This window comes from Akebia trifoliata, chromosome 6, assembly GCF_017979445.1.
Source record: "Akebia trifoliata isolate Shusen 1 chromosome 6, ASM1797944v1, whole genome shotgun sequence".
Classification (NCBI taxonomy): Eukaryota; Viridiplantae; Streptophyta; class Magnoliopsida; order Ranunculales; family Lardizabalaceae; genus Akebia; species Akebia trifoliata.
The window spans coordinates 4,073,543-4,086,359 of NC_141380.1; the positions used below are offsets into that span (position 1 = coordinate 4,073,543).

At 35.1% G+C, this 12,817-nt stretch overlaps 1 protein-coding gene across 1 annotated transcript; it reads right to left on the reverse strand.

The window, feature by feature from the left end:
- Window positions 1–1,040: 1,040 nt before the first annotated feature.
- Window positions 1,041–11,031, reverse strand: LOC147399726 (ras-related protein RABE1c-like). The gene is made up of 8 exons (XM_086445195.1): window positions 10,796–11,031; window positions 3,031–3,103; window positions 2,847–2,947; window positions 2,216–2,281; window positions 1,981–2,078; window positions 1,828–1,890; window positions 1,653–1,745; window positions 1,041–1,569 (listed from the first exon to the last, which is right to left on the reverse strand). The coding sequence occupies exons 1-8, from the start codon at window positions 10,866–10,868 to the stop codon at window positions 1,486–1,488; spliced, it is 651 nt and encodes a 216-aa protein (XP_086301321.1). The 5' UTR covers window positions 10,869–11,031; the 3' UTR covers window positions 1,041–1,485.
- Window positions 11,032–12,817: the final 1,786 nt, after the last annotated feature.

Below are 12,817 nucleotides of genomic sequence, written 5' to 3' on the forward strand. Positions count from 1 at the left end.
TTTTTATTTCGAAGCCTTTGCGCCTGAGAGTGGGGTGGCAGGTAAAGAAGGTGAACGCGTGATGTCTTAGTGTAACGTGGCGCACATGTACACCGTACAAATAGGTGCGGTGTTTGTTTGTTCGTCTATTAAAATCTAGTTCTGATCCAGCAATCGTGATCGTTGAAGATGAATTTTTTGGTGTGGCCCACCCAAAAAGTAAAACGTGGACCGTTCATAACGTTCAATGGTTGTTTGGTCTCTCGCATTAATACCAATATCCATCCTACTACCAACCACTTCATTATGGACCAGGTCAATGGATGGTTGAAACCCACGAATTAAAAATTAAAGAAATACGACTATAGAGGTGTAAAATCATCTTCTACATACATAGATTTGTCATCAAATCTTTTACAATAAAGGATAATTATTCCAGTGGGTATCTGCAAATTTTGTTAGATCTGGGACATTTTGAAGTATCAACTACTCAAGAAAGGAGCTTGGTTTCGAGAGACATGCATGTGAGAGATCGAGATGACTCGTCTCGCTCAACAACTATACAAAACGAGATATCTCGGATGATATTTAGAAAAATCTTGGCCAAGTCGTAAATACTCAGCAGAGTCAATCGAAATTTTGTAGATTTTGATTAGAATAAATTTTTTTTTTTTTTAATTTTAAATACTTATTTATAAATAAAACATGATTTTATCACTAAACATCTTCTAATCTACCTTATTTTATTAAAAAATCATAATTATTTTAATTTAAATACATGTAAATCAATCATTGTAACCCAGAGTTAAAAGGACGACAATTGAAACTTTGGTCCAGATACCTCAGCCATATAGTTTTTCTCTGGAGCCATCACAGAGCAGATAATTGACAAGGACATATATAAAGCAATATATAAGGTAATGGAAGTTAAATTGAGTTCTGAACATTCATGTCTACATATAATCTCAAAAACTGTTCAATAGTGGATTAGGAGAGTACGAGCATCAGTAGTGTTTCAGACTGGGAAACAGCCATGCCGTGCCAAGCGATGCCATGCAATATGACAAGAAAACCAAATATTTTATAAACACAAGTGAAGGATACATTTAGTCTCTAACAAACAAAGCATGAGGTACGACCTCATCATCACCAGTTTATCCAACACTTAGGTTGTTATAGTGATTGGTGGGAACTGTTAAAAATACGAACTGGTGGTAAGAGGATAAGTTGATAAGTATGCATTAACAGACAAAAGAAATTACCCAAACGTGATTGTTAAAAACCCTAGGAGTGACAGAATGACTGGTATCCCCACGGCTATTATAAAGCATTCAAAGACTCTCTCGCTCTACAGATTTTGAGAGAAATTACACCACCAAACGGTTTAAGAAACAAGAAGAGAAAAAGGTGTCACCGTAACATGTCGGCAACCAGTAATGATTTCTCCGAGTTATATAAAAACCAAGCCATGTGTTCTTTTGAGAAATCTTAGTTGTCTGTACTACTTTAGGAACCACAGCAAGCCGATTTCTCAGTAGCCATGCCGGAGCCCTTGTCTGTATCTGGTTTACTAATCTTGATGGTATGTGGCTGCATACAAAGAAACGCTAATTGAGATATAAATCCCGACAAATCCCCTCTTCAATCAGATGGTTCAAGAAGAAATAATGTACCTCCACTTTGGAGTCGCTTTCTGCAAGCCTTTGCTTTATGTCCCTAGCAATAGAAAAGAAAACTTGCTCCACATTGAAGTTTGTTTTTGCACTCTGCACAAAAGGGGTTCAGGGAGGGTTAATAATTTAATGCATCAACAATGTTGTACTTGGCTGACATTAGACATGAGCTTACTGTCTCGAAGAACTTGATGCCATATTCATCAGCAAGCGCCTGTCCCCGGGATGTTGGCACGGCCTATAAGTAAAGAAAATTTAAAGCATGACCGCATCAGGAAAAAAAAGAAGTTGAGTCTATTGGACCTTTAAAGCTTAGCTTATTTATTACCCTCTTGCTCTCGTCCATGTCAGCCTTGTTGCCCACTAGTATTTTGTTAACATTGTCAGATGCATGTTGCTCAATGTTCCGGATCCAGTTTCTGATGTCTACACGTATCTTGGATCAGGGATAACAAATGTGAATAAAAATTAACATTCTTTTTTCTTTCTACGGCCATAGAGTTCATTAGGAGAAAGCCCAAAAAGGAAACAAACTCAGCAAAAAAAAAAAATGCAGTGGATACTGTTGAAAGACGATTCGTCCGTGACATCATACACTAGCAAAATACCCATGGCTCCCCTGTAATAAGCTACAAAAGTATATAAAAAAAAAACTCAAAAATGTCAAATGTAGAAGAAAATTAGAAGAAAAAGAAATATAGATCCTCAACAGATGAAATCCAGTAGTAAAGCATATCTAGATAAGAAACCTCATGTGTGTATGGAAATCTGGGATAGACTCAGGGGACTCTCTACAACAGCACGCTGGCACATGTTGTGCAAGTGCAGAGTCTATGATATATAATCTCATGAGAATAGCTAAGACAATTTATATTTTGAAAGTAAAAAATTTGACCTGATTGGATGATCATAGGCCAGAATTGGATAGTCTCTCTTTCTGAAATATGCACCATATTTTTCTTAACTCTCCTAGAGAATATCAGAGGATGGTTACAATCATCCGATTGAATGTTGGGTTCAGATCAATTTTAGGTTCTAACCATTAGGTACCTTAGATGTCTTCTTTTGGCGCATTCTGCTAACCAATCTATTCTTTCCTCTCTGCCTCATCTATCAGATGTGTTAGGCAAGCATAAAAACCAGCGTTTGGCTTACTATTTAGTAGAATTAAAGAATATGGTATCATTGAACTACCTGTTGTGATCGTCCGAAAGCGTTCTTGACCAGCTGTATCCCATATTTGCAGTTTGATGCGCTTACCATCAAGTTCAATGGTCCTAATTTTGAAGTCAATCCTATAAAGAGACATCATTCCAACTTCAGAAGGGTACATGAAATCATAGAAACCAATCCCAAACCAAAGGTTCTGAGTACACACCCTATTGTTGTAATAAAACTAGTGGTAAAAGAGTCATCGGAGAATCGTAATAGCAGGCAACTCTTTCCAACCCCTGCAAATTGGAGTGTTAGTAGCTCAAATAAAAATAATTATCACACTCCAATCATCCCAATTTCTTTGTCAGAAGTTAATTGTGAAAGGAGAAATGAGCCACCAGAAGTGAGGGCTTCAAACTGAACACATAAAGTCAACAATTTTCCTAAATGCAAAAAAGTAGGCATGGTGTGTCATGAAGAAATTACTAACATTTGACATTGATTTTATAGCACTGTGTAGGAAAATACTAGTTAGATGTAGTTGGAACTTGAAAGTGTTTCTGAACAATAACAATTTTTTATTTTTTTTGATCGGTAAAGATAAATTTGTTGAAGAGACTGAACAATAACAATTCAAGGAAGCACATCTACATCCATGGTAAATATCACTCCCTAAAAACATATTTTCCCATTGTTGATCCAAATCTGCATGAAGAAATGTCAAGTCATTCAATACTTGTTGAGATATTTCTATTACTTCTTGCCTTTTTCTATTATACCATCACGTATACCATTTAACGACCATGATGTTGCATTATCACTAGTGGCAGATCTCTAGAATTTGGTGGTATGAGGTTTGTAATGTAACTAGTGTACTACTTGAGAATACTTATGGGGTGAGAGACCCCTTTGGGTTGTGCTTCCTCACCTATACAGTTTTGGAAAAAAAAATTTAAAAAAAGCATGTCCGTTGTTGCTCATTACCCATTCAGATGTATTTCTTGGAATGTTTTACTTCCTAGTAGACATAGAGATGCCGAAATGGACAATTTGGTTTTTCTTTTAGAATTCTTCTACTCTTCATCAATCAATGTTGATGCTAGGGTGTGGAATCTTCCTCCAAGTCCATTTTTATAGCTCTTGTTCAGCCTACTTCATCAAATTTTCTCCCAAGGAATGTTCAGAAATCATATGCTCCTATCAAGGTTAAGGCGGCTTTTGGGCCGACAGCACCAGTTCAAACAATCAGTAATTGTAGCATTGCAGAAGAGGAGAAAGGACTAAGATCAATCACACCATAGTATCATTTTACAGAAAGAATAAAGAGTATAGGCCAACCTACCAGCGTGTTAGATCATAAAAAAATGTGTTGGGGTATCACTGTATACCTTGATACAATGCATCATAATCCAATATTCTAATACATGTATACAACCACCTCTCAGTCCATTGATAGGTGGCGAAAGACATATCAATTAAGTTCCTCAATCTAGTTGATGCTAATTGGGGTCTTCCTTCTTCTTGTTACTACTATTATTTATATGTATAAATTATTTATAATGAGCCAGCAAAAGAGAGAAGAAGAAAAATAAGGTCAGGGAGGCCTACCTGAAAAGAATGGAAAAAAGGAAATACAAAAAAAACATCAGAATAAAGCATTAGAAAGAAAAGAAAAAAAAAGAAAAAAAAGTCATGGGACATCATGGACCAAAGTCTCCCATCAGAAAGAGTCATAAAAATACCCCTTCCAAATCACCAAGCAAGGAAGCCCATTGGAATTTTTTTAGATAAACAAAGATTTATTAATCAAAAGCGAGGTCGGGCAAGATGACCAACCTGCGAATCAAACTTTAATGTTGATGGCAACCTCTTCAGCCACAACTTCCACATCTATTTTTATTACTTTCCTTTCAGACGCCCCAAAGCATAGCAAAAGGGAGAAGCCTCAATAAAATACAGCCACTTGACAAGAAAGCCATAATATGCTAAATACATTCTCATAATCAACCGAGGCATGCTGCATGCCATGCTGATTTACTCAAAGAAAGCGTTCTAAATTCCGTTGGAAAAACTACAATGAAGGAAAAGACAATTAATAGATTCCTCTTTTTTCCTTGCACGGCTAATGGAAATTAACTAAGGGGAAATTTTCAAAAATAACCTAAATAAATATTAATTTTAATAAAAGTAACCATTTTTTCAAAATTACAAAAACAAACCTTGAGTGACCATTGAAAAACCGTTTTTGGCAAATTACAAAAAGAACCTTATGAAAAACGGCAGTAAAAGTGTAGTTTTGCAAGTTACCATGAAAAACCTACACTTCAATTCTAGGTTTTTCAAGTTTGCATGAAAAGCTACCATTCAAGTGTAGTTTTTCAAAATGAAACTTTTTCCAAAAAATTTATCCGTTGAGAAATCTTACCAAATATTACAAAACGAAACGATGAGGGCATGTAGCTCCGAAAATGTAATCACCAGTGACGTTGATAAAATTTGCATATTTCCACCAATGTACATAACATCTTCGACATGACCTCCGTATCGACAAATAATTACTCTTTGATTAAGTAAAATAAGAATTGAGACTACTAAATGAATGAGGGATCAAATTTTGGTAATGAAAGAGAGTGATGAGATTAGGATTAAAAGAGTAATGAGAGAATGTATTTGAGAATTAGAGAATTTATGTGTGAGAGAAATGGAGGCACCATTGTAATATATTTATATATATGAGAGGAAAATGAGGATAGCATGTGAGAGACATTGTGCAATGGTTATATTTCAATGGCTAACTCAATGGATAATTTTTTTGGAAAAAGTTTCATTTTGAAAAACTACACTTGAATGGTAGCTTTTCATGCAAACTTAAAAAACCTACAATTGAAGTGTAGGTTTTTTCATGGTAAGTTGAAAAACTACACTTCTTCTATCATTTTTCATAGGGCTCTTCTTGTAATTTTCCAAAAATGGCTCTTCAATGGCCGCTCAAGGTTTGTTTTTGCAATTTTGAAAAAATGGTTAGTTTTATTAAAATTAATATTTTATTTAGCTGTTTTTTTGAAAATCTCCCCATTGACTAATGACCAACTACAAGAAATAAGATGATCAATCGTATGAATTGGTCGAGAATGGTTTTCCAAACAAAAAAGGAATCTCTAGAAGGGATTTTTAAACTTCAAAGGGGAAAAATAGTTGTTGGATGGACGAAGAGAGCCATAATGGAACTCACCTTAAACAATCCTTGCCTGTCCCAAGCCCAAAATCTCTTGTTTACATTCAAGGGATTGATGAAGGGGTCTTCCAACCTTGGTAATAGGGAAGGCATTAGATCAATCTCCCAATCATCTAGAAGTATCCTAAAACCAAAGTTCCAAAACGAGTGTTTACCATCATATCATGAAGTCCTTGATTGGATTGCTTGTCCTTATGGAGATAGAAAAGCATTCAACCAGCTCTGGTTTACCTTCCTCAGGGTCCCAACATTATGGTCTAGCCTCCACGCTACCCTTGACAATGTTCAAAAAGTGAGTTGTAATCGGTCCTAAGCGTATAGGGTCTAGATATTCACCCTTCGCTTTGAGATAATCCACTGAAAAGGGGAGATCCATAGCATAGTCTCTATTGCTTGTTTGCTTGGAAATGGATTGAGAATGAACCCCCAAGGTATGGAGCTACCATCACAGTATAGTCTTGCATGTCTTATAAAAGAGAGGGAGAGGGAGAGGGGTGTTAAGTCATTCAACCAGCTTGGGTTTACCTTCTTCAAGGTATCAACATCATGTTTTAGCCCCCATGCTACCCTTGACTACAATACTTGTTCAAAAAGTGAGTTGTGAGCGGTCCTAACCATATAAGGTACAGCTATTGCTTGTTTGCTTGGAAATGAGTCGAAAATGAAACTCCAAGCTATGGAGCTAACATCATAGTATAGTCTTGCATGTCTTATAAAGGAAAGGGAGGAGGATTAAGGCTGCGAAGCAATCACATGATTAATAGGTGATACTTTGTATGAACCCAGTACACATGCTAGTCACATGGCTAGTGAGCAGTGTGAGTTCTGTTCTTGCATGTCTAACTTCCCCAATGCAACGATAAGAGCAATTACCATACCAAATTGCTTGGCAAGATCACAATCGTTTTGTAACAGCTATTTATAGTCCACATAAGAGAGCTAACATACCCTTGTTCCTCTAAGTCTTATCTCTGGACCAACGCCAAGTGGCTACCACAGATTTGCATCATGGCTTGCTGTAGTCACTTCAACCGCCAACATCATCATCATCCAGCTAAAGTTGTTAGTCATGATACACATACAATCTTCAAACTCTAATAATATACAAACCATAGAGCTGTAAAGGCTTTCTTCTATCCAATCCAATAGGCAATAAATAAATTACAAATTAACATGGACAAAATCCTTTGAACCCCATAATTGATATCTTGGCCAAAAAGGGGACACAATTCCCACAAACCCAAGTTCAATCACTGATATGATCAAAGATCAAAAGGCGAAGGAGGAATAAATCAATTAGATTTAAACTATTTGTACCTAAATCAAAAGAAGATCATCCTTCAATTCGAAAAACTAAATAGGAAGCAAACCCTAATTTTACCTTAAAATCAAACAAAATAAGAAAAGATGGACAAAAAGATTAAGGAGAAAAAGAAGAAAGTTGACATTGTTGCCAATGATGTGAAGCTTTATGATGATGGCTTCCAATCTTTCTTTTTTTCTTATTTTTTTGATAGGTAAAGATCAATTTATTCCACAAGGTGGGGGTCGAGAAGATCACCCGAAAAGACAATTCAAACCAAACAAAAGGCTGCAAACAGCCAAAAACAAAACAAGAATTACCCCATACTTACATTGCACACCCTCTCCCGCCTAACAAGGAAATCTTCAAAAAAAATGCCCCTAAATTCTTTAAACCTTTTACACCAATAAAATAACAAGGCCAAAACCTCCAACACTAGTTCGTGCTCATCCCGAACCTTGTTTTCAAAAACCCGGTTATTCTTTTCGCTTTGATTTGGAGAAACCCTATCAAAATTGAGATCATCCAAGGTATTCTTATACTAGTTGGACTATTTGTAAAGCTCATGTTAGAATATGGCAATCATGTCTATAATTCTTTCATCTTCTTCCCACGTTCCATTTTTTGTCCATAATCTAGAGATGTGCACCTTCTTCAAAATTTGGCAATAAGACGAAACAAACAAGAATTTCCACCTCCTTCCACAACCACAAAACTCTAGATTTCTACCTGCATATCCCTATCAAACAAGTCAGCTAAAAGTATTTATTTTTCTTCAATTGCACCCTTATTTTCCTATCTTCCTATGAGATGATACCCAGTTCCTCTTTTTTTCCCCTTTCACTTGTATTGGTACCATTATTGATATTTAAAAAAAATCCTTAATCCAAATCTTCTTATATATGAAGTATTATCCATCCCAATATCTTTGCTTTATCTCAAGCAAAAAAAAGCACATTTTTCAATAAATTAGGTATAGCCATATCTCTAGAAATAAGTCCCCCAATCACTAAAATAACGAAAATAGTTATTTCAGGGTATTTCTGGCCATCAATTTTACTGGCCTTTTCCCTCTATGTGTGCTTGTCCTCTCAATACCCTGCTCTCTAGACAGAAATCCAATATATCAAGGTTTATCCCAATACCCATGTTTGTCTTAAGCAAGGTAAGCACATTTTTAACAACCTAGGCGTAAAAATAACTCCCCCAATCACCTTAAAGAATGGATTTAGTCCAGCTTAGAGTAGAATACTCACAATTTTTCGACCACTTAAATCTAACTCAAGAGGCATTTACCTCATGGTCAACAGAAAGCAAGAAAGTTTCTCATGATTTTCATAAATATTTACCTCTTCTCCGTCCAATATTGGAAAGAATAATGGGATGCCCACCAATAAATAAATAAAATTAATTCAATGTATGCTACCCAACAAATGTTTTAAATTTTACAACACTGAAGATGTTACAATCTTCTTCATTTTGTAGAACCTTATTCCAAACCATTAGGACATGTTCTCCATTGTTTCCCTAAACCCATAAAACCAATCAGCCGCATCAATATCCTCCATTTAAAACTCTTGATTCTTCTATCATAACTAGATTCTTGTATCCCAACCACGGTTTTGAATCTCATACGAGACTGAGATGAGTCGGGCGAGTCATCTCGGTCTCATTTGTGAACAATCCGGATTTCCAATGTGATACAAACATCACATTAAATCGTTAGACAAACACAATATCTCGGACGAGATAAACGAGATGAATTGTTCTATAAGGAAAATAACCAGATAAACACAAAGAGTCCGACTAGCCTTACTAAGTTAGTAAGGATTTCATCATCACTAAGGATCTTTGGCCTCACCTTGTGACATACAAAAACATGATCTGATTGTAGAGAACAAAATTTATGAACTTTGAAAAAAAATATATCCAAAAAAAATTTAATTTTCACTGTTGAATATCAATTTTAAGTTTGGGATTTAAGTTGAAGTTTGATAGCCATCCATTATCAAAACCCAGGATCAAGCTCAAAAAAATTGTTTTTTGGAGGTTTTTTTTTTTGGATCTGAGTTTTTCAATGAAACTTAGAGGGCTGTGGTGTTGGATTGCTGACGTGGTAATCCATTTGAGCAAAACAACCCTTAGCAAGGCTTAAAATCTTCCTAAGTAAGGAAAATGTTTCTCAAATACAAAACGTAGTCAACACTTTCTTCTCCTTTTTTTTTTCCAGATCTAGATTCCATCCTGATTCCTACTTAGAAAACAAAACACATGGCAATTTGTTGGTCAAGGAATGTTCTCAACTACAAATCAATGGCGGAAAGTCCTTGAGTTCCCTAGATTTAACTTGAAGAAAACCCACGAATTATTTAGGGTTCTTTTTTCAGATTTTTAGACAATGAATTATCAAAAAATATAAATTATTTGAGATTTTGAATAGTTCAGAGTTCTTTTCTTGTTGATTGAGGAACATTCAATTTCAAATTGAGAGGAAGTCATTAGATGCCAAATTTAAACTTGAAGAAAAGCTGTAGATGGGGTGAGTTACTTTTTCAAGATTTTTTTTCTGAAAATAAAAATAAAATATTGATTGTCTCGTTGTGGACTGTGATGATTCGTCCGAGACGACTCAGTCTCGTCCATGAACGACACGAGACGAATTACCAAGATTTGAAACCATGATCCTAACTGCTTCATATTTTAATACAGTATCTCACTATTATCCATTAGAAATAAACTATAATCATTCTGCTAAATCCAAACAACATTCAATATTCCCTCTGTCTTCTCCAATGATTTGAAGAAGTTACTATTCACATCTAATCATTCGAATTTCAACTCATCCTGTGATCTTGAGTCTTAATTCTTTAAAATTCAAATCCTTGCTTCTTTTCTCCTTACCTTTTTTCTTTTCCTTCTAAAATATCTATCCATCCATCAGCAACTAAATCAAGTTTCTTCCCTCATCAAAGCAAAAAAATCAATTATCATTCACATCTCACAGAACTTCAAGGAGAGTTTCTAACATCCATCACAGTCCCATCGTTTAGCTAAATCTTGTCGAGTACAATTGTGAGGCTTCAAAACGAATTAGAACATCCAATTTTCAAACAAATAATATAAAAAGCCACAGATCTGCACAGATCTTCCTCTATCTAATCATATAAATAGCAAATAAATCACCAATTAACATGAACAAAAACTACTAAACCCTATAACTAATTTCCATGCATAAAAAGCGAACCAAATCCCTACATCCTTGAGTCGAATCGCCGAATCCCAAAAAGTTCAGAACAATCGGAGATCAAAAAGGCCAAAAAATTAAATCATTTTTATCTAAATCAAGAGAGATCGTCCTCGATTCGAAGAGATTAATTGAAATCAAACCCTAATTTTACATCAAAAATCATTTTTAAAAAATTAAATTAAAGAAAAGATGAAGAAACTTGCCGCTATCACCAATGAGAAGAAGCTTTATGAGATAATCGTAATCGGCCCGAGCTCGTGTTGGAGCGCCTGACATTGTTTTTAGGGTTTTTCAGATCAGCTTCCGCGGCTACAAATGGCGCCTCTCTTTATGATTGAGGCAGGAGGCTCGCTGGCCTAAAATGGCCCCGATTTATATTTTAGAACGAGAGACACAAAAGTTCTCTCTCTATCTCACGCGCTCCTTCGCGCGTCAAACTTCCACAGCCACTTGAGTCTAACCCAAATACTAACTGGAGTTAAAGCATTGTTTCATTGGTAATTTAAAAGATAGCTCTTATTGCCACATCAACTTTTACTAATGTCACACCAATTATGTATAAATCATCAAACAATTGAGAACTGTTGGTGTGGCGTTAGCAAAAGTTGGTATGGCACTACTAACTCTCATTAAAATAACCCTCCCGGTTTTGCTGAATATTTAAAATGATTACTAGACTGTATTGATTCTTTCTTTTTATTTTTTTTAATCTCCGTTGGAGTCTATTGTTGTATTTGAATTTTTAAAAGTTGGTGTGCCAAATATATGATTATATTATTGATGAACTCGACGTTTTTAAGTCATGTTTAATTATTATCGAGTTAAACGATATTTTCCTTATAAAAAGAATCTTCGAATTTGACAATAAAAAGTGGTAAACTCGACACTAAGTGATGAGTTCGACAATTAAAAATGTTGAATTAGACAATAAAAATGGTGAACACGACAATGTAAATACAAACCAGGTTTTTTATTTTGTTTTTCCTATCATTTTTTCGTTTCTTGACTTCGATTTGGGTAAATTTTTCTGAAATATTCAAAAGGCATATATCATAGTTGCCAATCAAAAGTTACGACCTAATCATCACAAATTTTAGGATCTCAACTTCGCCATTTATTTTCTAAAGTAAATCAAAACATACATCTAAATACTCCATCTGTCATTTACGATAAGAAAAATCATCAAAAATAATCGCAATTGTTGTTGAAAATTGTAACTATGTGAAGAAAATGAGAAAAATGACCGTTTGAATATTTCAATAACATTACAACAAGAGATGAGGTTCAGGGACTATTAAAAAAAGATAAGTTTACCAAATGAACTATTAAAATACCACCAAAACCTTAAGGGACTATTTAGAAAGAAAATAATCATTGGGGAGATCATTTATAAGTAACTTTTCCCAATATTTAATCAAATTTTGAAGGGACAGGTTTTCATATTGAAACCAAAACCCAAGGTTTGAATATGGAAGGCTCTCAAAGAAACACGTCTCTTGGGTCGTGGCAACAGATGGAAGATTGGGGTATTTTGGTTATTTTCTTTGAATCGCTCGAATGACCATGATCAAGCGATGTGTCATCTGTTTGAAACATGTAAGGTACTAAATATAGGATAATGCTAAAGTAACATTAACATATACATCAATTGTACATTTTGATGTGATGGTGCACACACAATCATAGATGTTTTTCGCCAAGATATCATTAAAAGCATTTATAATTATGTGTGTACCATCACATATGTCAGAATTGATTTACATTTCAATGTTACTCCAGCACAGACTCTTAAATATATTCACTAAAATCCAAAAGGGAACATTAAATACTCCAACAGGAAAATCAACATATTTCTTAGAATAATGATAAAATGACGTGTTGATACGGTCTGTACGTGATTGGCGTGGCAAATGCACAGAGTCGTAGACCTTTCTCCTTGTGTATCCCGAAGAAAAAGATCTTTGATTTTGTGAAATTGCCACGTCAACCACGTATAAACTACGTATGTGAGAGTGTGACATTTTGTCACGACTCTATTTCTTATTGTGGGCCAAGGGAAAAATTTTTGAAGCGGCCACCTTGTTTCAAAACTTCGAAGGAATCCTCTCCTTTGAATTACACAGGGTATTTTCCAAGGAGTTATTCTTAATATTGCCTACAAAATGCTACGTGTCTTTTAATGGAGAGGGTTACTTCGAAATTTGAAGTTGGTTGGCCTTTTCAAA

Excerpts from the sequence above, each read along its gene's own strand:
- LOC147399726 (XM_086445195.1), bottom strand. The coding sequence starts at position 10,868 with ATGTCAGGCGCTCCAACACGAGCTCGGGCCGATTACGATTATCTCATA. Across the intron at positions 2,948-3,030 it reads AGTTTTATTACAACAATAGG|GATTGACTTCAAAATTAGGA; the intron begins GTGTGTACTCAG and ends GTCTCTTTATAG. Across the intron at positions 1,746-1,827 it reads GCATCAAGTTCTTCGAGACA|AGTGCAAAAACAAACTTCAA; the intron begins GTAAGCTCATGT and ends CCTTTTGTGCAG.